This window comes from Herpailurus yagouaroundi, unplaced genomic scaffold, assembly GCF_014898765.1.
Source record: "Herpailurus yagouaroundi ecotype Mexico unplaced genomic scaffold, PumYag 160, whole genome shotgun sequence".
NCBI lineage: Eukaryota > Metazoa > Chordata > Mammalia > Carnivora > Felidae > Herpailurus > Herpailurus yagouaroundi.
Genome location: NW_024412401.1, coordinates 51,074,030 through 51,100,000, shown reverse-complemented (window position 1 = coordinate 51,100,000; position 25,971 = coordinate 51,074,030). Strand labels below are relative to the sequence as shown.

The 25,971-nt window shown below is 53.7% G+C and overlaps 1 protein-coding gene across 2 annotated transcripts in view; it reads right to left on the bottom strand.

Annotated features, from left to right (window-relative positions):
- The window catches only part of MIGA2 (mitoguardin 2), a 28,237-nt gene extending 6,839 nt beyond the window's left edge, over positions 1-21,398 (bottom strand). The window contains exons 1-11 of one of the 2 annotated variants that reach the window (XM_040482603.1): positions 21,295-21,398; positions 18,369-18,608; positions 17,547-17,757; positions 14,793-14,905; positions 13,509-13,638; positions 12,974-13,110; positions 6,087-6,204; positions 3,797-3,897; positions 3,082-3,197; positions 1,828-1,900; positions 1,548-1,634 (exon numbers count right to left, since the gene is read on the bottom strand). In XM_040482603.1, coding sequence (XP_040338537.1) covers positions 1,548-1,634; positions 1,828-1,900; positions 3,082-3,197; positions 3,797-3,897; positions 6,087-6,204; positions 12,974-13,110; positions 13,509-13,638; positions 14,793-14,905; positions 17,547-17,757; positions 18,369-18,464 — 1,182 coding nt within the window. In that variant the 5' untranslated portion in view covers positions 18,465-18,608; positions 21,295-21,398. The remainder of the gene's footprint in view (positions 1-1,547; positions 1,635-1,827; positions 1,901-3,081; positions 3,198-3,796; positions 3,898-6,086; positions 6,205-12,973; positions 13,111-13,508; positions 13,639-14,792; positions 14,906-17,546; positions 17,758-18,368; positions 18,609-21,294) is intronic. The other variant, XM_040482604.1, reaches the window with a different exon arrangement.
- Positions 21,399-25,971: the final 4,573 nt, after the last annotated feature.

Sequence of the window (25,971 nt, the reverse complement as noted above, 5' to 3'; positions counted from 1 at the left end):
AACTCAGGCAACCTTATTAATGAAGAAATGTGAAGGAATGGATACAACAGATTAAAAGGATCACTGAGACCCAGCATCGGCCAAGACGTAAGGAGACGCACTGTTACACAGCTGGCAGGAGCTTCGGTCATTAAGTTGTTGAGGCATTTCAGACAGCAAACCGAGAAGCCCTTCTAACTGGGCCCAAGACACGGGATTGCCACATCTGGGTTTTGCCCCACGGAAAACCAAAGGTACCTAAAGAGGTCCGGAACAGACAGACTAGAACAGCAGTGTGACGGGGGAACGTCAGACACAACCGTAACGTCCACCCACTGGAGCACCAGCCGAACCACAGTCAGCCCTCCCGACGGACTACTGCGCAATCAGTAAAAGTAACCATACCTGCTGACATGGACAGATAGACAAGATACGCTCTTACACAACACAATAAAGCTGCCCAACAGTTTGCAGGGCGCTTTGGAAATTAAACAACCATGTCCAAGGGTTATCCAGTCCATGAAACCGAGCAGGAGAAACACCTCGGGCTCTGGCAGGTGGGGCTCACGGAGACCGATGATGGTTTGCATTTTAGAGTCACTAAATTGTGTAAAACCGCGTGATGGTATCATCAGGTAAAAAGCAAGACAGATCTTTGGGGCGCCTGGGGGGGCTCAATCGGTTAAGCGGCCGACTTTAGCTCAGGTCACGATCTCGTGGTCTGTGAGTTCGAGCCCCGTGTCAGGCTCTGTGCTGACAGCTCAGAACCTGGAGCCTGCTTCCAATTCTGTGTCTCCCTCTCTCTCTACTCCTCCCCTGCTTGCTCTCTGTCTCTCTCAAAAATTAAATAAACATTAAAAAAAAATTTTGTTTTAAAGCAAGACAGGTCCATATTTTTAAAAATTAGTACAGGAGGGGCGCCTGGGTGGCTTCGTCGCTTACGCGTCTGACTTCGGCTCACGTCATGATCTCGCGGTTTGTGGGTTCGAGCCCCGCGTCAGGCTCGCTGCTGTCAGCTCAGAGCCTGCTTTGGATCTTCTGCAATTCCCCCACACACCCCTCCCCAGCTCACGTGCATGTGTGCTCTCGCTCTGTCTCAAAAAAAAAAAAAAACATTAAAAAAAAAAAAAATTAGCCCAGGAAACCCCCCTAAGCCTTTTCCAGGAAACTCCCCTAGAGCTTTCAGGATGAAGTCAAAGTTCCTCAGCTTGATTTCAGATTAGGTTTTTTTTTTTTTTTTTAACAGAACCAAATAAAAGTTACAAAAATAAAAACAGGGGCGCCTGGGTGGCGCAGTCGGTTAAGCCTCCGACTTCAGCCAGGTCACGATCTCGCGGTCCGGGAGTTCGAGCCCCACGTCGGGCTCTGGGCTGATGGCTCAGAGCCTGGAGCCTGTTTCCGATTCTGTGTCTCCCTCTCTCTCTGCCCCTCCCCCGTTCATGCTCTGTCTCTCTCTGTCCCAAAAAAATAAATAAACGTTGAAAAAAAAAAATTAAAAATAAATAAATAAATAAATAAAAAATAAAAATAAAAAAGACAAGGTGAGAAGAAAACCTGAAAAAAACTACCTTCTCGGCCTTGGTCATCAGGCCCGTCACCATCTGCCGGCCAACCTCCCCAAAGAAAAGCTGGTTGCTCTTGTCTTCCAGAAGACCCTAAGGAATGAGGAACGGAGGGGAGCGAGCCGTCGGGCTGGCAGTCCCCCAAAGCTGGCGGAGAGGTCAGTATAATGGGCCAGGCAGGTGACTCTGTCTGTGCAGAGGAGCCAGGGGCGGGAGCAGGCCTGGCAGACCTGCCTGACTGTCCCCAGCCCCGGCTTCGTCCTCCCCAGGCGTCCCCGACACCCACCTCGAAGGCTTGCCGCACACAATGCAGCTTGGCCAGAAAGTCCTGGTCACTGTAGCAGCCCAGCAGCTCAGTCCTGTGGGGAAGCACACACAGTCACACCCCCTGGGCCCCGTCCAGCGACGCCCCTGTGGGGTCGGGGTGGAGCCGCGCGTGGCCCCGCCTCAGCCAGGCAGCGTGACTTTGGCCAAGTGCCTGCCCTCCTCTAGGGCTCGGCTGCCCCCAAACCAAAGGAAGAGGCTGACTAGCTGGTCTCTGAGGACATGTCCTCAGGAGCACTGAGTACAGCTGGCCGGTCTGGACACTGGGAGTCGGGCCGACCTCGGCCTCCTTCAGGCCCCAGCCAGCAAAGGACCCTCACTGGCAGGGGACTGGAATGGCCAAGCAGGTCCCAGCTGGCAGAGTGCCAGGACAGGGGGCTCCCGCCCATTCTGGCTACCCTCATGCACCTCACTAAGGCTTCAACCAGGCTTTCCAGCCATGTTCGGTCAGTGAACTTTTTAAAGTTTATTTATTTTGAGAGACAGAGAGAGAAAAAGAGAGAGAGAGACAGCGTGTGTATGCACACGTGCACAAGCACAGGGAAGGGGCGGAGAGTGAGGGAGAGACAATCCCAAGCAGGGGATTCGAACTCACGAACAGTGAGCCGAAATCAAGAGACGGAAGCTTAACCAACTGAGTCCCCAGGTGCCCCTCAGTCAGTGAACTTCAAATGCACATGCTTAAATCTGGAGTCACGGCCAAAAGTCAAGTTCCGAGTTCCGGTTTAAGTTCATCTAATTTAAGATGAACAAGAAACCGAATTGTGCCACAGATAAGAAAACTGAGGCCAAGAGAGGTCAGGCAACCTGTCCTACGCACGACAAAGGGACAGAACCCCGCAAGGATCGGGTCTGTCTGTCCCCAGAGCCCGGCCTCGGGGCCGCTGCCAGGACGGATTCCTTTGGGACACAGGGCTCAGAGAGAGTGCCCACTAACAGAATGGCTAGAGCCCTCTGACAACTTCGCGGAAGTAGAAACCATGGTTAACTCACTAATTACACGGGTCTGTGGTTGCTAGTTTCGGGCCCGTCTGTCTCGGAACCTAAGGCCGTCCTCAGCCCCCCGCGTCCGGGTCAGGAGCACCGTGGCCCTCGGCCAGCCTGTCCAGCTGAGTCCTCACCAAGCACTGCTGGCTGGCTTCTCCGGCCTCCGAGGGGGACAGGGCGCACCCACCCGCCCCCCCCCGACCCCCCGCCTCCTTCCGCACACGCTCACCTGAGGGTCCGGCAGGGCACCTTCCCCTCCCTCACCAGTTGCAAGGCCTCCTCGTAAGCGGCGGCCGGCCTGGACAGCGGGATTGAGTAATCTCCCACCTGCAGGGACTCAAAGAGCTGGGGGGAGGGTGTGCAGGAAGAGGAAGGTCACGTCAAAGCCTCTGTCGACCGCATCCCAGCGGGTGAGGGTGCCTGCCCAGGGGACACCCGAGGGCCAACATCTCAGAGGGGATGCCAGAGGGAACAATGAGCCAAGAGGCCAGAGGCCTAGATTTCAGTCCTCAGCATCCGCATCTCCAGGAGCCCTTCCCAAAGGGACCATCTGCTGGACAGGTGCCCACACTCTCACCACCCCCCCACCCCCCCTCGGGCAGGACAGCTGGGCCTGACACGTGTGGCCGTGACAGGAGACTAACGCCAAGCAACAGGCATGCAGTCTAAGAAGGGAGAGGTCAGTGTGGGCTGGAGCCATGGGGGTGGAGACCCCTGCCCTCACCCACAGGACCTATGACCCCGGCTTCGCAGGCTCCCCTGTCCCCAGCAAGTGCGTGGAGTCCCCAGGGAGCCGGGCTTGGTAACGGCCAAGTTCCGCCCCTGTCAGAGGAAATGCCTTCGCTTTCCTGTGACCCAGTGCTCACGGTGAGAGTTCACACAGGGGCCTGGACTTCACTCCACCCCGCCCTCCCTCTCTGCCCATCCACCCCGTGCCAGGTCACCTCTGTGGCAGAGAAGAAGGAATCCTCAGAGGTCAGGCTGTCTTCATCGTCCGCCCGTAGATGCAGGGAGCCCTCTGTCAAGGGGAGCATGAGGGTCCTCTCTGGGAAAAGCAGGAAGAGAAGGGCTGAGCTGAGAGTCCGAAATCACCGGGCTTTTTGGAATGCGCACGTGCCCCGCTACCAACACGCGATTCCGGGCCAGATGCCGCTACTGACCGCGCAGCTCCTATTTACTGAACACTCGCGCGTGAAGATTCTGGGCTCACGGCCTCAAATGAATGGCTTCTTTCAACGGTACACCATCCTTGGAGGTGGGCGCGGTTAGGCGCAGAACGAGGCTGCCGAGGGGGCCACGCAGCCGCACCCTGGGCCCGATGGCCCCTGAGCTCTGCACGGGCAGGCTCCGCTGTACTGTGCGGCCCCGGGCAAGGAGACTCCCCCCTCTGACAAACTGAAACTTAGCCACTGGTCAGAGCTCAAGGGAGTCCACGGGCCACCTGGCATTGCCAGCCCCACCGACGCAAGGCCTGCAGGGGTCCGGACCTTCAAGGGCTCTGAGGAAAGGTCTCCCAAATAAGCAGAGACCGTGGCCCTAATGGCCCCACCAGCCTCCTCTGCCACATGGGGAGGCCACAGGGGGCAGGGTTCCTCCTCAGGCAAAGCCACTTGGCGACAGGCCATGGCGGGGTATGTCGAGGTAGCCAGCCCTTGCCAGGCCCGCGTCGCCGCTGGCAGAGCTGAGGGGCCGGACACGGGAGTCTGATACACCCCCTCGGGGCTGACAGCACCCAGAGAAGGGTCCTGGGGCCCGCTCACTGCGTGCGGTCTGACACACGGCGGGCACCAGGAGAATGATGGCCGTCTGGCTCAACATCTTCATGACCTCTCGGCGACATCATGTACTTGTACCTCAGAGGAGTAGGCAATAAGACGCCTTTTCCCTTGGCCCTTTCGCCTGTTTTCAACTAATCTCCACATGAGCCATCCCTTCTGCCTACCTGGTGCCCACAGAAGAGGGCTCAAACCAAAAGCCTGGAGCAGCCGTCAGGGGAGATGCCAACATCCACACCTGAAGGTCTGCTCCCGAGGGGATGGGGCAAAGCACACTGGCCAGGGACTCCCAGGGCCACACCAAGCCCTGCTCCTGTCTGCTACGTGTAAAAGACGGCCACCGGGGCACCTGGCTGGTTCAGTCAGTAGCACATGTGACTCTTGATCTCAGGGTTCAAGCCCTACGTCGGGTGTGGGGATTAGTTTAAAATGAAATCTGGGGGCGCCTGGGTGGCGCAGTCGGTTAAGCGTCCGACTTCAGCCAGGTCACGATCTCGCGGTCCGTGAGTTCGAGCCCCGCGTCGGGCTCTGGGCTGATGGCTCGGAGCCTGGAGCCTGTTTCCGATTCTGTGTCTCCCTCTCTCTCTGACCCTCCCCCGTTCATGCTCTGTCTCTCTCTGTCCCAAAAATAAATAAACGTTGAAAAAAATAAATAAATAAAATGAAACCTTTAGGGGCACCTGGGTGGCTCAGTCAGTTGAGCGCCCAGCTCTTGACTTCGGCTCAGGTCATGGTCTCACAGTTCGTGGGATCAAGATCCACGTCGGGCTGGCTCTGCACTGACAGTGTGGGGCCTGCTTGGGATTTTCTCTCTCTCTGCTCCTTCCCTGCTCACATTCTCTCTAAGTAAAAAATTAAACTTTAAAAATAAAATAAATTAAAAATAAAACCTTTAGAGCACTTGTGATGAGCACTGGGTGTCATAGAAGAGTGAAGAATCACTAAATTCTACCCCTAAAACCAAAATTACACTATATGCTAACTAGAATTTCAATAAAAACTCGGAGGAAAACAATGTTCTCAATAAAAAAATGAAAACTTAAAAAAAGAATGCCTCTTTTTTTTTTTTTAATATACACAGTAAGTCTTCACCTTGCTTTTGAGTCGGTTTATTTAGAGAGAGCGTGCACACACGAGCGCAGCAGAAGAAAAAGGAGAGGGAGAATCCCAAGCAGGTTCTGCGCTGTCCGCACAGAGCCCAATGCAGGGCTTGATCTCAAGAGAACGTGACCTGAGCCAAAATCGAGAGTCGGATGCTTAACGGACTGAGCCACCCAGGCACCCTAATGCCTCTGCCTCTTGAAGCCTCAGTTGCCCCATCTATGCAATAAGGCAGTGATCAAATGAAGTCCAAAGGCTCTGAGGACTTTGAGGGAGCCCACACCCCGGTCTCTCGCCACCTCCCACCTCCACCCTGCCCCCACCCCATCCCACCCCAGCCCGTACCGGGCCAGCTCACCAAGGTCCAGCAGCACGCTGTCGGAGGGGAAGGTGGACCCGAACTCCTCCTGCAGGTGGTAGGCCCGGTGCAGCAGAGACTCCAGCTTCTCTGCAAACTCCCTTCGCTGTGACTCTGGCTGCAATTAAAACAACGGTTCGAGGGGCGCCTGGGTGGCTCAGTCGGTTAAGTGTCCGACTTCAGCCAGGTCACGATCTCGCGGTCCGTGGGTTCGAGCCCCGGGTCGGGCTCTGGGCTGATGGCTCAGAGCCTGGAGCCTGCTTCCAATTATGTGTCTCCCTCTCTCTCTGCCTCTCCCCCGTTCATGCTCTGTCTCTCTCTCAAAAATAAATAAATGTTAAAAAAAAAAAAACAAAAAACAACAGTTTGATACTCCCCAGGCCAACAGCCCCTTCCCTCACCAATGATGGCGGGGAGGGGAGCAGGCTCTGGGGCCCGGCAGCGAGAGTACGTATCTAGACCTGAGCTGCCCAACACAGTGGCCGGCCAGTCACACAGAGCGACTGAGACTTGAAATGTGGCCTGTCCCAATGGAGATGTGCCGTAAGTATGAACACATGCCGGATTTCAAACACTTAGTGCCGGAAACCCACCAACGAATGAACAAAAGTCCTCTGAAACATCTCCATGATGTTCCACGGTGATCGCGTGTTGAGATGACAATATTTTGGATGTACTAGACCACAGAAAATGTATTACCACGTGATTTTTACCGGTTTCCTTTTGCTTTTGAGCGTGGTCTCTAGGAAACTTTAAATGAGCTATATGGCTTCGCACGGAACAAGGCTGCTCTGGACCCCAGCAGACCTGGGTTGTGTCCTCGGCACCACCAGTTCCAAATGGCGTAACCTCGGGTAGACGACCTCCTCATTCTAAGCCTCTGTTTCTGTATCTGTCAACTGAGATGAGAGTACCTACTTCCCAGAATTTTAGGGAAAACTTGAAGGAAAGAGGGTATGCAAAGCCCTGCACACAAGACTGGCCTGTGGTAATGACCAGTATGTGTTGGCTGTTGTAACAATCATTGTGATACGATACACAACATGCACGCAATGTGGAAGCTGTAATATAATACTCATCATGTAAGACATCTGATATATATACATGTGTAATAACACTAATACAGTCACTATTCCACAGTTCCCAATTCCACTGTTACTACTAACCGCGTGTGCTCGGGAACGTCCTGCACCTGAGGGGCAGCAGCCTGTGGCTCAGTGACCTCCCCACTGCCCTTGGCCTCCAGGCTGGTATGTGGAAAGAAACACCACTCCTTTGACCCCAGAAGCTTCTCAACCAAGGGGCCAGGCACGGGCAGGCCTGGCTCTGTTTTCCACCAACGCTGCCAGATCCTATACCTGCAGGTAACCGGACTCTGGGGAGGAGACGAGGGCCAGCTCTGGCCTCAGGCGCCTGGGGACAGAGGTGGAAGGGCTCAGAGGAGGACGGCGATGACGGAGATGGCTGCTTACACTGAGCGCTCACCCTGAACCAGGCACTTCGCTGCTCAGCCTCACGGCATCCTTGAAGGCAGGTGGGCTTACGACCCCGATTCACGGAGGAAAACTCAAGGGAGGTTAAGTGGCCCAGCCTGCCCAGCTAGAGCCCAGCAGAGCCCAGGAAACCTCAGACCCACCGTCCACTTGGCCCAACTCCCCGAGAGGACCAGACCCCGCACAACGTGGCCGGCAGAGCCTTGTAGCTCTGGAAGAGGCCTGCCAGTTCTCTCTCTGCGAAGCGGCCTCGGGTTAGGGAGCGTTTCTCTGCCGTCACGGTCACACCGAAAGCGCAAATGACAAGAGAAAAAGGATAGGCTGAACTTCATTGAAATTAAGAACTTCTGTGCTTCAAAGGATGCCATCAAGAAAGTGAAAAGACAATCCCCAGGATGGGAGAAAGTATCTGCAGATCCTGTCCCCGATGAGGGACTTGCATCTAGAATGAAGAGCCCTTACAAGTCAATAATAAAAAAATATAACCATTCATCTATGGGTAGACACTTGGATTGCTTCCGTATGTTGGCTATTGTAAATCCAAGTGTCGATCCACAGGTGAATGGATAAAGAAGATGTGGTCTACGAGGGTGCCTGGGTGGCTCAGTTGGTTGAGCGACTGACTTTAGCTCAGGTCATGATCTCGCAGTTTGTGAGTTCGAGCCCCGTGTCGGGCTCTGTGCTGACAGCTCAGAGCTTGGAGCCTGCTTCGGATTCTGTGTCTCCCCCTCTCTCTACCCCTCCCCTGCTCACGCTCTGTGTCTGTCTCTCAATAATAAATAAACGTAAAAAAAAAAAAAAAAAAAAAGGAAATGTGGTATATAAATACAACGGGGTATTATTCAGCCATAAAAAAGAATGAAATCTTGCCATTTGCAACACGTGGATGGATCTAGAAAATATAATGCTAAGTGACATAAGTCAGGCAGAAACGAACACCGTGTGATTTCACTCATATGTGGAACTTAAGAAACAAAGCAAAAAAAAAGAGACAAACAAAAAAACAAACTCTTAAATACAGGAAACAAACTGGTGGTTGCCAGGGCAGCGGGGAGGGAAACGGATAAAGGGGATTAACAGTACCCTTAACATGATGAGCACTGAGTAATATATAAAATTACTGAATTAAAAACAAAAAAAAAAAAGACAAATAGCCTAATTAAAAATAAAGCAAAGGATCCGAATAGACATCTCTCCGTAGACCTACAAATGGCCAATGAGCACACTGTTAGCCCAGGGAAATGCAAATCAAAACCACAATGAGATAACCATTTCATACCCAATAGGAGGCCTAGAACCAGAAAGACGCAAAAAGGAGTGTTGGTGAGGACATGGAGAAATCAGAACCCGCCTACACTGCTGATGGGAACGTAACATGGCACGTTACGGAAAACAGGCTGGAGGGTCCTCAAAATGTCAAACGTAGTGTTACCACAGCACCCAGCAACTCCACTCTTAGGTACACACCCAAGGGAGTTGAAATCTCGTGCTCACACAAAAACCTGCACACAAATGGTCGTAACAGCGTTCCTCCGGAGAGCGACAGAGTAAAAACAACCCAGGGGCTCGGCTCTGTTGAGCGTCCGACTTTGGCTCAGGTCATGATCTCGCGGTTGGTTAAGTTCGAGCCCTGAGTCGGGCTCTGTGCTGACAGCTCAGAGCCTGGAGCCTGCTTCGGATTCTGTGTCTCCCTCTCTCTCTCTGCCCCTCTCCCGCTCACGCTCTGACTCTCCCTCTCTCAAAAATAAACATCAAAAAAAAAAAAACCCCACCAAAACCCAAATACCCATCAACGGATGAATGGATAAATAAAATGTGGTACATCTATACAATTGAATATTACTCAGCAATAAACAGAAATGAAGTAGTGATCCAAGTTATTAGAGTGAACCTTAAAAAAAATATGCCATAGGAAAAAAGCCAATCATAAAGGCTACTAATTGCATGACTCCCGTTTATAGAAATGTCCAGAACAGGTAAATCTATAGAGAGGAAAAGTAGATGAGTGGCTGCCTAGGACTGGGGGGCACAAAGGGACGGAGGGGGTCTGACGAAGCACATGGGATTCCTTGGGGAAATGATGAAAATGTTCTAGAGCTCATTGTGGTGATAACCACACAGCCCTCCATATACTAAAAGCCAATGAATTATACAATTCAAAATGGAACTGGATGGAAATGAATCGTATGGGATACGAATAATATTCTAAGAAACCTGTTAAAAATTCTTTAGCACAGAAAACCGCCTGGAAGGATACCAAGTGGTTATGTCTGGATGAAGGGTCATAGGCATCAATAATACTGACACTAACGATCATTTCTCGAGAAACTACTGTGCGCCGGGGTCCTACAGTTGGCAGTGGCATCCCTTCGAGGGCCCCAGCACGCAGGGAGGAGGAAGGCCTCTGCCCAAGTGACACAACACGAGCTGCGCATCAAACACTGGGCGTTTTCTCCCCCCACTCTTTTCCATTCCTATCGTTTTCACTATTCTTTAGGGAATTCTTCATTGCTTTCAGGAAGAAGACGATGAAAGTTCTAGAATGTTCAGATGCAGTCTTAGCAATCAATACCATTTTGGAACTAAAACTGCCTCCTTTCCCTTCCACGACCTGACAGAGTCCTGCAGGTGTCCATCAGCGGCCACAGGCAGAGGTGACCCGGTGCAGCTGTGCCCTTGGGCACCAGAGGCTTTGTCACCCCCTGGGGACCTTCTCTGATGTTCCTGTAGCGACACTGCTCCTTTTTTTTTTTTTTTTTTTTTTTAAATTTTTTTTTCAACGTTTATTTATTTTTGGGACAGAGAGAGACAGAGCATGAACGGGGGAGGGGCAGAGAGAGAGGGAGACACAGAATCGGAAACAGGCTCCAGGCTCTGAGCCATCAGCCCAGAGCCCGACGCGGGGCTCGAACTCCCGGACCGAGAGATCGTGACCTGGCTGAAGTCGGACGCTTAACCAACTGCGCCACCCAGGTGCCCCGCGACACTGCGCCTTTTGTGTGGCAGGCCTCTGAGCCAATGTCCCCAGCTAGAGAAGAGGGCACCACACCTTCAGCCGGTGCCAGGCATGTCCTCATCCTTATACTTCAAACTATTTCCCAGGCTCCCCTGCCAACTGGCTCATGGCCAACCAAGGTGCAGGTGGAGGAGGTGTGGAGTGGGGCAATGGGCAGAGAAACTCCTCTCCCAGTCCTGACTCACACCGTATCTCTGCCCCACCCTGCCCAAATGGGGCGACCCCTGCTGGTAAGCCCCCTCCATGGTTCTGGGTTCTGTGGCTCCTGAGCTCTGGGCACACCCCCTCCAGCCGGAAAGCTCTCGGCTCCTCCCTCACCTGGGCCACCTGCGTAATTCCCTGGGCTAACCTCCCTTTTTAACACCCGAAGTTGCTTCCGTTTCCTGGCTAGACCCTGAATGACCCTCCAGAGACTGTCAGACTGCTCCCCAAAGAGCCCCCGCTTTGTCCTCGCCCCAGCAGAGGACAGGAGCTCATAGGTTTGTCGTTGTTGTTGTCGTTTAAATACAGAAAAGTACAAAGACTCAACAACAGTCCATGGGCGCCTGGGTGGCTCGGTCGGTTAAGGGTCCAGACTCTTGATTTGGGCTCAGGTCATGATCTCTCATGGTTCATGAGTTCGAGCCCTGCATCAGGCTCCACACTGGAAGCACGGAGCCTGCTTGGGATTCTCTCTCTCTCTCTCTCTCTCTCTCTCTCTCTCTGCCCCTCCCCTGCTCATGCTCTCTCTCTCTCTCTCAAAATAAATAAATGAACATTAAAAAAATACTAAACAGTCCACAATCCTATCGCCTATACAAACCGTCCCCATAAGCAAGGCTTGAAATCAGGAAAGACAAATGATAAAGTGACATGAAACCCCTTTCCCCCCTTTCCTTGTAGACCCTCTCCTCACAGACCACAGTTAATAATTTCCTGAGTTATCTGTCCAGAGGAAAGGAAAAATCCACATGCATACCAGCAGTTACCAACTGGCACACATGTACATAGATATGTCTTTAAAAAAATTTTTTTTTAAGTTTATTTATTTATTTTGAGAGAGACAAAGACAGCTCGAGTGAGAGAGGGGTGGGGGGGGTGGGGGTGGGGAGAGAATCCCAAGCAGGCTCTGCACTGTCAGCACAGAGCCCAGTGTGGGGCTCGAACTCGCGACACCATGAGATCATGACCTGAGCCAAAACCAAGAGTCAGACGCTTAACCGACTGAGCCACCCAGGTGCCCCTGGATATGTGTCTTTTTCAACATGGACACACACAGGTCGTGCTATACACATTCCACATCTTGCTTTTTTCGCTTAATGACATATTGTGGAGGCAGCAGCCTATCAGCCTATATAGAGCGTCCTCAGCCTTTTAACGTCTGCGTGGTACTCCAAACCACTTTTTAATTTTTTTTTTTTAACGTTGATTTACTTTTGAGAGAGGAAGACAGAGTGCGAGCAGCAGAGGGGCAGAGAGAGAGAGGGAGACACAGGATCAAAGGAGGCTCCGGGCTCCGAGCTGTCAGCGCCGTGCTGGACGCAGGGCTCGAAATCATGAACCGCGAGATCACGACCTGAGCCACCCAGGCGCCCCTGCTCTGGACCACTATTGATTTGACATGTAAATAGTTTCCTTTTTTTTTTTTTTCCTGGTCTTTAACTGTTACAAGATAACGCTTCAGTAAACACCCATCCCAAGAGGTGTGTTTGCTATGCTTTACGCCAAAATTTTTTATTTTAGCTTTCTTACTATCTCCTTTCTGACACTGAAATAAATACTGACTGGGGCACCTGGGCGGCTCAGTCGGTGAAGCGTCCGACTTCGGCTCAGGTCATGATCTCGCGGTTTGTGGGTTCGAGCCCCGCGTCGGGCTCTGTGCTGACAGCTCCGAGTCTGGAGCCTGTTTCGGATTCTGGGTCTCCCTCTCTCTCTCCGCCCCTCCCCCACTCACACTCCGTCTCTGTCTCAAAAATAAACATTAAAAAAAAAAAAAAAAAGAAAGACAGAAATACTAACAGTGCCAAACGCACCATGTAAAGAAAAGACAGGACACAGGCTGTGTGATCCGCTCAATCGAACGCAGGCTACTTTTCCCCCCAGTCCTTCATAAAATGCCCCTTTTCCTCACATAGTGGGGACTGGGGTGTGATCATCACCATGGATTACTGGGCAATTCCTAAGCGTCGGGCATGTGCTAGGCACGTCACGTTGAGTATGTGACCTGGCTGGATCGACACCCTGGTCGGGGGGGGAAACTCCCACCCAGGACAAGCGACAGCCTGCCTGGCACAAGGCCAGGCTGCCACCCTGCCTCCCGCGGCTGGCTGCCGCTCCAACCCCCCACCGACCTCCTCCGCGGCTGGGAGCTCAGAAAGACACAGGAGAGGACCCCCTACCTCAGACAGCACCTCCGAAGCAGTCTCGGGGTTCCGCAGGCTGTCCCCCGGCGTGGGGGTGCTGCTGCTGTCCCCTCTCTGCCCCACGCTCAGCGCCTGCTCCCACTTCTGTAGAGCCTCCTCGAACAGCTCCATGCCTGAGCCCGGGCAGGAAGAGAAGCGAGAGTCCGACCTCAGTGGTGGAGAACAGCTGGGCCCCACGCAGTGTCACTCGGGAGGGGGCTCAGGAGACCAAGGAGGCGGGAGGACCCCCAAAGGACAAAAACGGGCAAGACTCTATGAGCCCGGCCCTGATCACTTTTCCACCGTGGCTCAGGTGACAGGCCTCCGTTCGGACCAGGTTTGTTCCTGGAGACTGCCCCCTGTCCAGAAATGGCTGAACAGCCCTGAATGAGGGTTTGGGCGTCCAGGAGCGGGGTTGCAAAGCGGCACCCGGAAAAGTGTTCTGAGCCCAGCCTGGGCTCCCGAGAGGAGACCATTCTTCCCCTGACTCTGCTCCAGGAGAGCCCCCAAGGCTGGCCTCTTGGCCCCATACCCTGCATGTAGAGACTCTCCGCATCGCCGTCACCGGCGGTCACAGACTCTTCCATCCCTCTGGCATCCCATGGTCCTGAGCACGCAGCCGTGGGGCTGGATGAGTTCACTGCTACCATCTGGGCACCAAGCAGCACAAGGACCCGAGGGCAAGGGGTAAGGCCCTCCTAGGCTCTTCGTAGGACCCGAGCCCCTCCCACCGCCCGATCACGTCGCACACCCTCTCCGAAGACCGTCCCCAAAGCCGGCCCCTGGCACGGCGGCCAAACCCTCAGCACGGCCTGCTTCCACCAACTCTCAGCCCCTGACGGCCCCTTACACAAGATGTAGAAGTGGGAGGAAATGGAGGCCAACGCCCGGCCCGGGAACCAGCAGCCTCCAACAAAAGCCACCCTGGGTCCATTCCCTGTTCTGGGGTTCTGCACTGGGAGGACTAGGAAGACTGAGGGAGCACCCACCACACACAGGGTGGGGCAGAGCCCGCACTCGCCACAATTTCTTGCCCTGCCAGGACGTGGGCTCCTCCAGGCCAAGAGCTATTATCTTGGTCACCCCTGAGTCCCCAGGGCAGAGCCCAGCTCAGAGCTTGCTGAATGGATGGGTAAAGAGATGAGCAAATGAGCCCAGAGCCACTCTCCAGGAGAAAATACACCCTGTATCTCATTGATCTCTATATCCTCAGCAGAGTCCCCAGCATAAAACAAATGCCTGCTTGGTGCCTGATGAATGAATGAATGAATGGATGAATGAATGAATGAATGAATGTTCATAGACCAGTATCTTCCCCACAAGACCACAAACCTCTCTTCTGCACCTATCCACCTTTCTCTCGCCAATGCCTGGCACTCAATAAGTGATCAGTGACAGTCTCTGAAAGCCTGCATGGATGGGGCGCCTGGGTGGCTCAGTCGGTTAAGCGTCCGACTTCAGCTCAGGTCATGATCTCACGGTTCGTGGGTTCGAGCCCCGCGTCGGGCTCTGTGCTGACAGCTTGGAGCCTGGAGCCTGCTTCGGATTCTGCGTCTCCCTGTCTGTCTCTCTGCCCCTCACCCACTTGCATTCTGTCTCTGTCTCTCTCTAAAATAAATTAACACTAAAAAAAATTTTTTTGGAAAGCCTGCATGGATGGACGAGCGAAGGAATGAATGAATGAACGAAGAGACCGAACGAAATCTCTTCTCCTGTCTTCCCACCAGTCTGTAAGCTCCCCGAGGACAGCAACTAGAGCCTATTCTGTGCCAGGGACTGAGCCCAGAACCCCTGGTGCCCTCCCCCAGGTAGTTACCGAAGCCAGGCTGTGGGAGGAGCCCGAGCACTTGCTGGGCTCGATGGAGGAAATGCCACTCAGCGTGTCGTTACTCTTGCTGCTGGGGCTCTGCATCCTCCGGCTGGCGTAGCCTGTGAGGAACAGGAGGGCAAGGGTCACGCAGGCTTTGACCCGAGGCTGTGCACAGGCTATTCCCACCTCCAGGCGATCCTCTCCCTCACCTGGGAGCCTGGACTCCCCACCCTTCTAAGGCAGGGTGACGGCTGCCTAGTGCATGCACCTAGCACAGTGCTACACCCGTGCGTGTCATCCTGCTCACTGCCATGTCCCTGTCACCCAGTGCAGGGCCTGGCCCAGAAGGCCCCAGATCTGCCAGGTGAGTCTGAGAATGAGGGCTGACAACTTCCCCAACTCCTCCTCACTCAGTTTCCCCTGTGTCGCTGACTAACTGATTTGGTATTCTTCTCCTTCCAAGAAGAATTTGAGACAATGACTTTTTTTGGGGGGAGGCGGGGAGCACAAGCGGGGGGAGAAGCAAAGAGAGGGAGACAGAGGATCCGAAGCAGGCTCTGTGCTATCAGGCTGACAGCAGTGAGTCCGATGTGGAGCTCAAAGTAACGAACCCGAGATCATGACCTGAGCCAAAGTCAGACGCTCAACTCACTGAGCCACCCGGGTGCCCCGGGGTAGCTAGGTGGCTCAGTGGGTTGAGCGTCTGACTTTGGCTCAGGTCACAATCTTGCAGTTTGTGAGTTCGAGCCCCACTTGCGTCGGGCTCTGTGTTGTCGGCTCAGAGCCTGGAGCCTGCTTCAGATTCTGTGTCTCCCTCTCTCTAGCGCTCCCCCTCCTGCACTCTGTCTCTCTCTCTCTCTCTCTCAAAAATGAACATCAAGGGGCGCCTGGGTGGCGCAGTCGGTTAGGCGTCCGACTTCAGCCAGGTCACGATCTCGCGGTCCGTGAGTTCGAGCCCCGCGTCGGGCTCTGGGCTGATGGCTCGGAGCCTGGAGCCTGTTTCCGATTCTGTGTCTCCCTCTCTCTCTGCCCCTCCCCCGTTCATGCTCTGTCTCTCTCTGTCCCAAAAATAATAAATAAAAAACGTTGAAAAAAAAAATTAAAAAAAAAAATGAACATCAAAAAAAAATTTTTTTAATACACACATGGGAAAACATTTTTAATAGGTTTTTTTAAAAGTTTATCTATTTTGGGGTGCCTGGGTGGCTCAGTCGGTTAAGCGTCCGACTTCAGCCCAGGTCATGATCTCACGGTTGGTGGGTTCGAGCCCCGCGTCGGGCTCTGTGCTGACGGCTCGGAGCCTGGTGCCTGCTTTGGATTCTGTGTCTCCCTCTCTCTCTGCCCCTCCCAGCTCATGCTCACATTCTGTCTCTGTCAAAAATAAATAAACTTTAAAAAATAAAAATTAAAAAAAAAAAAAAAGAGTTCATCTATTTGGAGAGACAATGCAAGTGAGTGGGGGAGGGGCAGAGAGAGAGGGAGAGGATCCCAAGCAGGCTCCCCGCTGTCAGCACAGAGCCCGATGTGGGCCTCAAACTCATGAGCCATTAGATCACGACCTGGGCTGAAGCCCTGCACTTAACTAAGCCATCTGAGGCACCCCCACACACAAAAAAATTATTTTAAGTGAGAAAAGTAGGGAGGGGGTGATAAGATAACACCAGAGATGGTGGTGGTGGTACAGGGCAGGCGAGAGGCTGGTGCAGAAACGGCTCCAGGCTTCCCAGGGGTCAGTGCCAGCCAGAAACCCAGCCTCCTCAGCAATTCTCAGGTCCTAATCTAGACTAGCCAAAAGACTCGTTTTTCCACTTGCAAAGGGAAAACTTCCCTTTTGCGATGAGAATTCACAATTAAAAATCATTTTCACCTCGGGGGGTTCTTTTTTTTTTTTTGCTTCTTAAGCCAGGTTTCTCCCAAGATGTGAGCCTGTGAGAACTTCCTGCCTTGAGAAGAGGGCCACATGACACTCAGGTCATGGCCAACGCTGGGTTGCTGGGTTACAAGATAAACAGGGGCCATGAGGGCTTTGAAAGCCACAGCAGCACACACAAGACAGTTCAGAGGCTACCAGGCAGGGGCTGGGTTAGGGGAGAAGGCCTGACCGCGAGGGACATGGCGGGTAGGGATTGAGAGCATGGCTACGGGTGTCACACAAAATTACGTGAAGAATTGTATGCTAAAGAGGCACCCAGGTTTAAGCGTCTGACTCTTGGTTTCTGCTCCTGAATCTCTCGGTTCGGGAAATCGAGCCCAGCCTCAGGCTCCACACTGATATCGCAGGGCCTGCTTGGGATTCTCTCTCTAAATAAATTAATAAACTTAAAAAAAAAAAAAAAAAAAATGCGTGCAAAAAAAAGAGGGTGAACTTACTGTATACAGAGTCAACCTTAACTTTTACCAGGGGGGGGGGGGGGACAGAATACCATATGGCTCTGAAAGCACATGGCCCTTCTTGCTCCCACGCCAGGAACTTCCCTCCCTGGGCTGCGTGCCACCAGCCCCCTCTGGACCCCCAGGTGCTCCCAAAGGGTCCTCAGATACTAAGAACAACCGCCACCGACAGGACATGTGCACCCGGGGCGCATCACCCACCAAATCCTTAAGGCGACTCAGGGAAGGGTCTATTGCCATCCCGGCTTCACAGACGAGGGGAGATCAGCTTGGAGACTGGACGTCACTAGCCCAAGATCCAACGGCGCACGTGGGGCCCAGCCGGGACTTGACTCTAGGTCAGGCCCTCCCCCACTGCCTCACACCTACCTTTCTTCACCGACGGCACCTTCCTGGCCATGAGGATGGGGAGGGGCACCGTGCCCAGATGTGCGCCTCCGATCTCCGGGCCGACCTGCTTCTTCCTCCGCCGTCGCCTTTTTAGCTGGTGGGCGGCCAGGGCCAGGGCCACAGTCCCCAGGGCTGTGGCAAAAAGAACCTTCCGCAGGCCTGGAGTCAACCGTAGCTGGGAGAACGCAGACTGCAGGAAGAGAGGGAGGCGGCGGGGCCCAGAGCTCCGTGGCAGGCAGAGCTGCTCTGGGGAGCACCCGAGGGGTGGAGGGTGCCTCAGGCACTCAGGGACTATTTGCTGACCAGGAATGATAGAGAGGCAGTCGCCCCAAGGGGAGGGACCTGGCCAGGACTTCTGAAACGTGGACCACGGAGATGTAAAGAGGGGGAACTGGGGACAGCAAAATGACAAGGCCACAGAGATCACATCTGGGGTCCAGGACGTGTCCCTAACTCCACGGGTCATGATCCTAACAGCTGCAGTGGCTTTAAGGAAGTGTCAAAAGTCCTGGTCAGTGACAGACATTTGAGGTTGGCAGAGAGGGCATCACTGACCCCTCTTATAGACTGAAAAACTGAGGTCAAGTGCTCATACAGCCCTAGGGTGAAGAGCGGGCTTGGGGCTCCAGACTCCTAACCTAGTCCTTCTTGCTGTGCTGAAACAGGAGACCCCAGAAACCTGGGGTAGCAACAATGAGGAGAAGCTTTCCCAAATGCTAGGGACCCTGAGATGAGGGCCTCAGTGTTTTGGAGACCAGAGGGGTAAAGGCAGGACCACAAACCCCCCGCCCCAACCTTTACCTGCCCGAACGTCGTGTACAGGAACACAGGGATCTCGGCCACCGTCATGGCCAGGGCCTGGATCACGGACATGCCCTCGGTCCTCCGGAACGCCATGGCAGGACCAGCACCCTGGGCAAGAGCCGTCGGGTCCAAGAGCTTCCAAGAAGAACGTCTTCAACTGGCTGCTGGCTGGGTCCCGGGCACCGTCCACGCCTCAGAAAGACAGAAATGCACATACCAGAGGGTCCTTCCACAGAGCTGAGAGACGAATGACCAAGTTAGACACGGTGAAATACTCACGTGAATACAACGAAATGCCCCTAAGAGTGTCCTGCGGGATGAGGTGGGGGCAAAGCCTACCAGTGCAATGCCAGGCCCAGAATCGGGCCCCTATCTTCTGCGCCCACCAGCAAATGCCCCACAGACCCTCTGCCCGCCCTGAGTCCTAGGAGCAGAGGACAGCAGCACTGGCATGTTGGCCCAAGAACGGACCCAAGGCCTGGGAGATGGGACAGTCACCCTCAATCCTGGGGCTTTACGCCACACTTTCACCATCTTTTCAAACCCCGCGGTCCATCGGGTAAACAAAAATGTCAAGCCACCAAAGGGTCGTGCCCCTGACTGGGAATCATTATACCTTTTTCATCTCCCGCAAAGCCAAGAATGTTTTTATTTCCTGTGGGCTGTATTATGAGAACAAGCAGGGTATTTCCTCAAATAACAACAGCTCCTACACGCGACGTGTGCCCTTTGTGCTGAGTTCTTTGTGCTGAGCTCTTTACGTATGTATGTTAGTTCACTGAATCGTTACAATTCTGTGAAGGAGATGCTAGCTAGTCGCCCCCCCCCCACCCCATCTTTGCCAATTTCCAATGAGGAATGTGAGGATCAGAGTGGTTAAGTCAGGAGTCCATGGTCATACAGCTAGTATGGGGTAATGTGGACTTGGGCCAAGATCTACTGAACTTTAGACTCTGGGCTCAATACAACCCTTTAGCTAAATCTGACATGGAACTGGAAGCCGCAGGACCACACACTACCGGGGCAACATTCCCCTGGGGCCTTCTGAGACCCCCCTGGGCGCCCCCGCCCCCCCCAGCCCAAGCCCGCGAATAAGCATAAGCATCTTAAGCACACTTTGCCCAGTCTCCAAGATCCTGCAGAGTGCTCCCCACCCCCCCCCCCCCCGACAAAGACCAAGGATGCCTTCAAGGTCTCCCGGGACCTCAAGCGGAAGGAATACACAGGCCAGGACAGACCCCATCAACCTGGGATGGCAGCCAAAATCACTGGAACGGCACAAGAAACCGTTTATCCCCAGTGAGCGGGAAGGATGGACGAAGGATGGACGATCCCACCAGTCTAACTCTGGCACTCGGCTGTGTGCATGAGGGGGCGGCAAGCAAGGGCACAGTCTAGGGCCAAGGAAACGGTCATGTTGTCAAGGCTGCGAGGCTTAATTTGCTTAGCTGCAATTTGCTTAGCTGCAAATGGAGCTATGCAACCTCCAGAGGTCGGGGCCCAGGTTAACATCACAAACCAGCCCTCTCTTCCCCCGCTCCCCCAACCTGGCCTGGACCTAGGAGCAGGGAAGACGAAAACACCAGAACACCGGGGGATCAGCAGCTACTATTTCCCAAGCGCTTACTACCGTAGGGCAGGCTTGGAACAGGCGCTCCCTGGAAAGCGGTGGCCTGTGAGTCTAGTCACTCACAGACGCCCATGGCTTATGATGGGAAAACTGAAGCCATGAGAGGCAAGCGGCCTGACCGACCTCGCTAACTGACCAAGCTGGGGTGTGACCTCAGCTGCAAAGGATCCCAAAGCTATGGTGTTTCCCCTGAGCCGTCCATTACAACTGCCACCTCCCTCTCCACGCCACACCTGAAAGATTTCGGGGCGCAAGCGAGAAGAGCCCACAAAGAGGAACAACAGTGAGCCTGAACACATGCTCCAGGAGTGAGAGAAGCCTGGGAGGCCAGGTGTTTGCCTGCAGGAAAGTCAAGAGCAGCCTCAGCTGTCCCAAAGGAGAAGAAGAGTCGCACGTGCAAGGTGACAACAGGGGCCCCCAAGCCTGCTTTGCTCCAGGGACGGATCCACAGACAGCTCAACTGTGCCCTATTCACCCCGACACAACCCAGGAGAAGCCTCCTCTTCTCTATGACAGCCTGTAGCAATGCTCCCCACCCTTGCACATTTCCAATGCCATTCCTACCTGGACAAGTCACTCTATAACCTTGGACATAAACATCCTCATTCTACCGCCACTGTGGCACTTACAACACCCTCAGCCCGGATGCCCACATCTTGCGCAGGGGCACCTCCTCCCTGGAAGTGGGCAACCCCATTAATGACTCTGGCCTGAGCATCCCGCCTTTCCTCCTTGACCCCATCAATGTCCCGGACCCAGGCATTCCTCTGAACCACCCTCTGCCCAGTCTCTCTTCATTCCACATTAGGTAGCTTACAAGTCTGACCAAGCTGGGCGCTGGGCACGGGCCACTCCCACACTGGGCCTCAGCAACATCCCCTTCTTCAGGGTCTGTTCATTTCATCTTGGTTATCACCCTGCGCAGCCACAGTTCAGGCCCCCTCCCCTCTTACCCAACCCCCGGAATATCCTTGAGGGTCGTCCAGATGCCCACCGGCGACACCTCGGCCGGCGCACCTGCTTTCCCAGCCCAGGTTCGGGTTCCCGCGCCCCTGCAACGTTCCAGGCCCGGGCATCTCCTCACTGACCTGGTACCTTCCGTTCCACCTCTCGCGACGCCCACGGCCCGGGTACCCGCTCATTCCAACCGGGGCCCTTCTAGTCCGGTTGAGCCCGGACACCTGCGCTCCCACCCAGTCCTTTGCTCAGACCCGGTTCCCGCCAGCTGCAAGCCTCCGTCCCAGGCCCTGCCGCGACGCCCGCCGGGCGGGCTCAACCAAAGCCGCCACTCACCCAGGATCCCATCGCTGCGGAAGGGCAGCGTCTCCTTCTCCAGCGCCCGCGCAACCAACCTCGAGGACACCGCGGGGGGGCGTGGCCCCACGCAGGGCCAATCCTTCTTTGACCAATGAACGTCGCCGAACTGCCCCGTGCGGCGTCGGCCTCTCTCCAATGGGCTGGATCACGTGATAGGTCTGGTCGCGCCTCTCTCGCCCTCTGCTCCGCCCCTTAAAAGTGCGGTTGAAGCGCGGAAGTGCTCTCCTCTCGCTTACCATTGGCCGTCGGGATTCGATTGGCGGCTGTGGCTGAGTGGGGCGGAGCCACTCTTAAAGAAGCTGAGGCGAAGTTATCAGGGCTCTAAGGGTCTTTCTAGGAGGAACCTACGAATGCTCGGATCCCTATTGGGATTTTCTGCCCGTGCCAGTCCTCAAATTCTGCCCGCCTTTTAAGGGCCCATTTTCAAATGCCACCGCCTCTGACTTCCCCAGCAACCTCTTAAACTAAACTTGCCACTCTCCACTTTCTTATGGAGTTGTTTGAAAGTCTCCCCTACCAGAGACATTGCCTCCCTGAGAGGTGAAGTCAAGTTGATTCAGTTCTGACCGCCCAGCCCTGCCTCGCACGAAACACTGGGTTTGGGATCTGGCGGAAGTTCGGCCACTTAAGCTCTCTGGGGTTCACGCGGTTTACCCCCTCTATCAACGGGAGTGGAATTCCTGCCTTGCCAAAGTCACAAGGCTTTGGTGAGCCTTGGAGAAAATAGTGCGGCAGCCCTTTCATAACTACGAAGAGCTAGGCATCTAAATTTTTTAAATTATCGGTAATGTCATATTCCTTCATTCACTGGACTACTAATATATCTGTGTGCCAGCCTTTTGGCTGGGCATGGATGCACAGTGATGGGCAAGATACATGGTGCCCCCAGGGAGTGTACAGGAAGCAGATACTTAATTACAATCTGTGTGATAGTTGCTCTGGTGGGAGAAACACAAGAATGAGGGGGTACTGAGGAGACTCCTGGGCTTGCAGGGGGAGGTGAGAGACTCCTGAAAGAAAGGGATGTTCAAATGCAGACCTGAAGGATGAGCAAGAATTAGCTGGGTAGAGAGGAGACGATGGAACAGCATAGGCTGTGACCCCGAGGCAGGAGAGAACCTGGCATCCAATGAAGAGGCAGCCAGAGCAAAGAAGAGTAGTCTCCACAGTTGGAATGCCTGGGTTCTGGTTTAAACCTGCCACTCTTGGTCCTTGTGACTTTGTGCAAATCACAACTTCTTTAAACCTCACTTTCCTCACCCCTGAAATGAGGAGGATGGTTTCTGAACTGTTATGACCATTCCGGGTGATTATTCACTTAAAAGTGCTTGGGGCGCCTGGGTGGCGCAGTCGGTTGAGCCTCCGACTTCAGCCAGGTCACGATCTCGCAGTCCGGGAGTTCGAGCCCCGCGTCGGGCTCTGGGCTGATGGCTCGGGGCCTGGAGCCTGTTTCGGATTCTGTGTCTCCCTCTCTCTCTGCCTCTCCCCCGTTCATGCTCTGTCTCTCTTTGTCCCAAAAATAAGTAAACGTTGAAAAAAAAAAAAAGTGCTTAGTGCTGGACCTGGCATGGTCTCAGGACACTTGGGCCATTGCTATAAAGAAAACTGTTATAGCCAACTGTAAACCTAGGTAAATAGATGAAGCATATAGACTGGGACAGGTATAAGTAATAACTACTGCCTACGGTCTCACTCTCTCTCCCCCTTTATTAATTAATTTATTTAATTATTTTTAATAGGCTCTATGCCCAACACGGGGCTCAAACTCGCAAACCCTAGATCAAGACTCACATGAGCTACCAACTCAACCAGCCAGGTACCTCACCCTATTTCCCCTTTACCCTGTTGTGTTTTTCCTCCCAGGACTCATCACCTGACAGGTTGTATATTCATTTACTTGTTTTGTTTACTGCTCCATCCCTGGTGCCTAGAACAGTGTGTGGCTGACAAAGACTTTCCCCTTGATCAAACCTGAGTCACGCTCCTCTGAACCCTCTCCTCAACCAGGCCGACTTTGGACTTCCATCTATGTCCTTGTACAATTCAGTTTTAGCAAGAATTCCCCATGCGTGATATCTGATCACCCTGCATATTTAAACAAACTCCTCACTCTCCACCCTCAATATCTTGGCCTGCCTTCAGAGAGAATCTCTCTAACTTTGACATCTCTTTTCTTTTTCTTTTTTTTTTCTTTTTTTTCTTTTTTCTTTTTTTTTTTTTTTTGAGAGACAGAGGGAGAAAGAAAATGAGTGGGGGAGGGGCGGTGGGGGAAAGAGCCAATCCCAAGCAAGCTCCGCCCCATCAGCGTCAGCGCAGAGCCGGACTCAGAAACTCATCACAGGGCCCCATCTCACCATAAGATCATGACCTGAGCTGAAACCAAGAGTTGGATGCCTAATCAGTTGAGCCACCCAGGTGCCCCCTGGACGTTTCCACTCAGTCGTTTTCCATCCACTGGCCCCCTCCCTGCTCTTTGGCTATAAATCTCCACTCGCCTCCCCCACCCCTTATTGTGTTCAGAGTTGAGCCTGATTTCCCTCCCCTATTGCAAAACCCCCACTGCAGTAGTCTCTCTTGAATTAAGTCTTCCTTACCATCTTTAACAAGTACCATGATTACTTTTTTTTTTAACAGTGCTCAATGTGAGTTATTGAATGAATGAATATATAACTATATTGATATATGGCTGTTGAAGATGATAGAGTCAATGAATGCTGATTCAATGAATGATACAGACTGCTATGGACAGACCCTGGTAAATAAGTGAAGGATCAGTACAGATGAATCAAAACACCTAGTGATGGCTCCAAATAGACCATAACACAGACACATTAAATGGGTGCATATTAAATCACCTGAAAGCTTTTCCAAACTCCCCCTGCCCGAGCCTCATGCATGCTAAGAGAACCAGTCTGGGAGTGAGACTGGGGTCTGGATTTTGAACAAAACCATAGGTGACTGAGCTCACCCTGCAGAGACAGGCTGGGGAGGTGATGGGGACCTGGGGTTAGTATATGGCGATGAACAAGCCAGGCATCCAAAAGGATGGAGCCAGGGAGGAGACAGCACCAGAAACAGAGCTCTCCACTGCATTAAAAGATGAAGCCTAGAAAGCAAGGAGAGGCAGAGACAGGTAATAAGCCCTCTTCTGTGTCCCGTGAAAAGAAGGATGTAACTGTAGGCCATCCCCCAGGCGCTGTGAGGAGGGAGGTTCATGATCAGCAGGTGTCCATGCCCCAAGGGCAGCCCATTCCTCTACCTTGGCAGAACCCAAGCCTCCCCCACCTCTCCTCCCTCCCTCATAACCCCTTCGCAAACCCTCACCCAACTTTGGTGAACCAGAAGGCTTTTGGTTAACAACCAGAGGAGCCCCCAGCTAGCCTGTCCCCTGGCTCAGGTCCAAGCTGAGGGCAAAGTACAGGCTAACAGCAACCCCCACTGCCAGGTGGAATATGTGTGACATTCCACAGACACTCCTGGCTACCCAAGAACAAAGGAAAGGGGTTTAAGTGCTTGCCATGGTAATGTGGGAAACTAAGGCAAATAAAAATTAAATTCCCTCGCTGCCTATAGCCCATTGACAAGTCCTTGAAACCGGCAGAGTGACCTCCCTCTAGGAGTTCAGGTACTTCGATGATGACATTTTGCCCAGGGGCAAAAGAGAATCTTAGTTTAACATTATCCCAACCTCACAGATCCTGTAAGCCTACGTTAACATATAACAATTCCTTTGGCAACTTCCTGTGTCTCAACTCCCCTAAGATATATGTAGGCAATCATGCTCCAAGCTTAGGGCCGCCTGATATACATCTGAAGGGTCTCATGCCTGAGGTTTTAATAAAGGGTAATGAATGGCCTTTTCCTAGCAACAGCTCTCCCTTCAAGGTCCTGGAAACCTTTCTTCTAAAATTCCTTAGAGAATTACTCTATCCCTAATCCCCTCCCAACCTGAGAGTTACCCCTCATGACCCCAGTGCAGCTCTTCTGCCCACGGGTCCTGTCCCTATGCTTTAATAAAATCCCTTTTTTGCACCAAAGATGTCTTCAAGAATTCTTTCTTGGCCGTCGGCTCTGGACCATCCCACCATCACCCCACAACTTCATCACTCCGTGCCACCAAGGTCAGGGTCAGAGGAAGGGGACTAGAAAGGTCAAGGTGGTGGTGGTGGTGGTGGTGGGGTGGGCTGCATAGAGAGACCCAGAGCAAAAGAGGCAGAGAAATAGGAAGCTAGGGGGCCTAGTAGATGAGTGGGCTGCGAATGGTCAAGGGGTGATGAAGAGGAACAAAGGGGCAAGGGGCTGTGGGACAAGGAATGGAGAGAGGCCAGTCAGATGGCAGGCGGAGGCCGCAGAGTGCAGCAACCAGCCGCAGCAAACCAGGCGGCGTCCAGCTGGGCCGCTCCTAAGGCTCCACCCCCTGGCCCGCGCCCCGCCCCGCCCCTCACGCCCCGTCTGGCTCCTCCCCCGCCGCCCACTCCCCGCCCCGCACGCCCCGTCTGGCTCCTCCCCCGCGGCCCGCTCCCCGCCCCGCGCACCCTGGCTGGCTCCTCCCCCGCGGCCCGCTCCCCGCCCCGCGCACCCCGGCTGGCTCCTCCCCCGCGGCCCGCGCCCCGCCCTGCGCACTCTGGCTAGCTCGGTGGCGGCGGCTGCGGG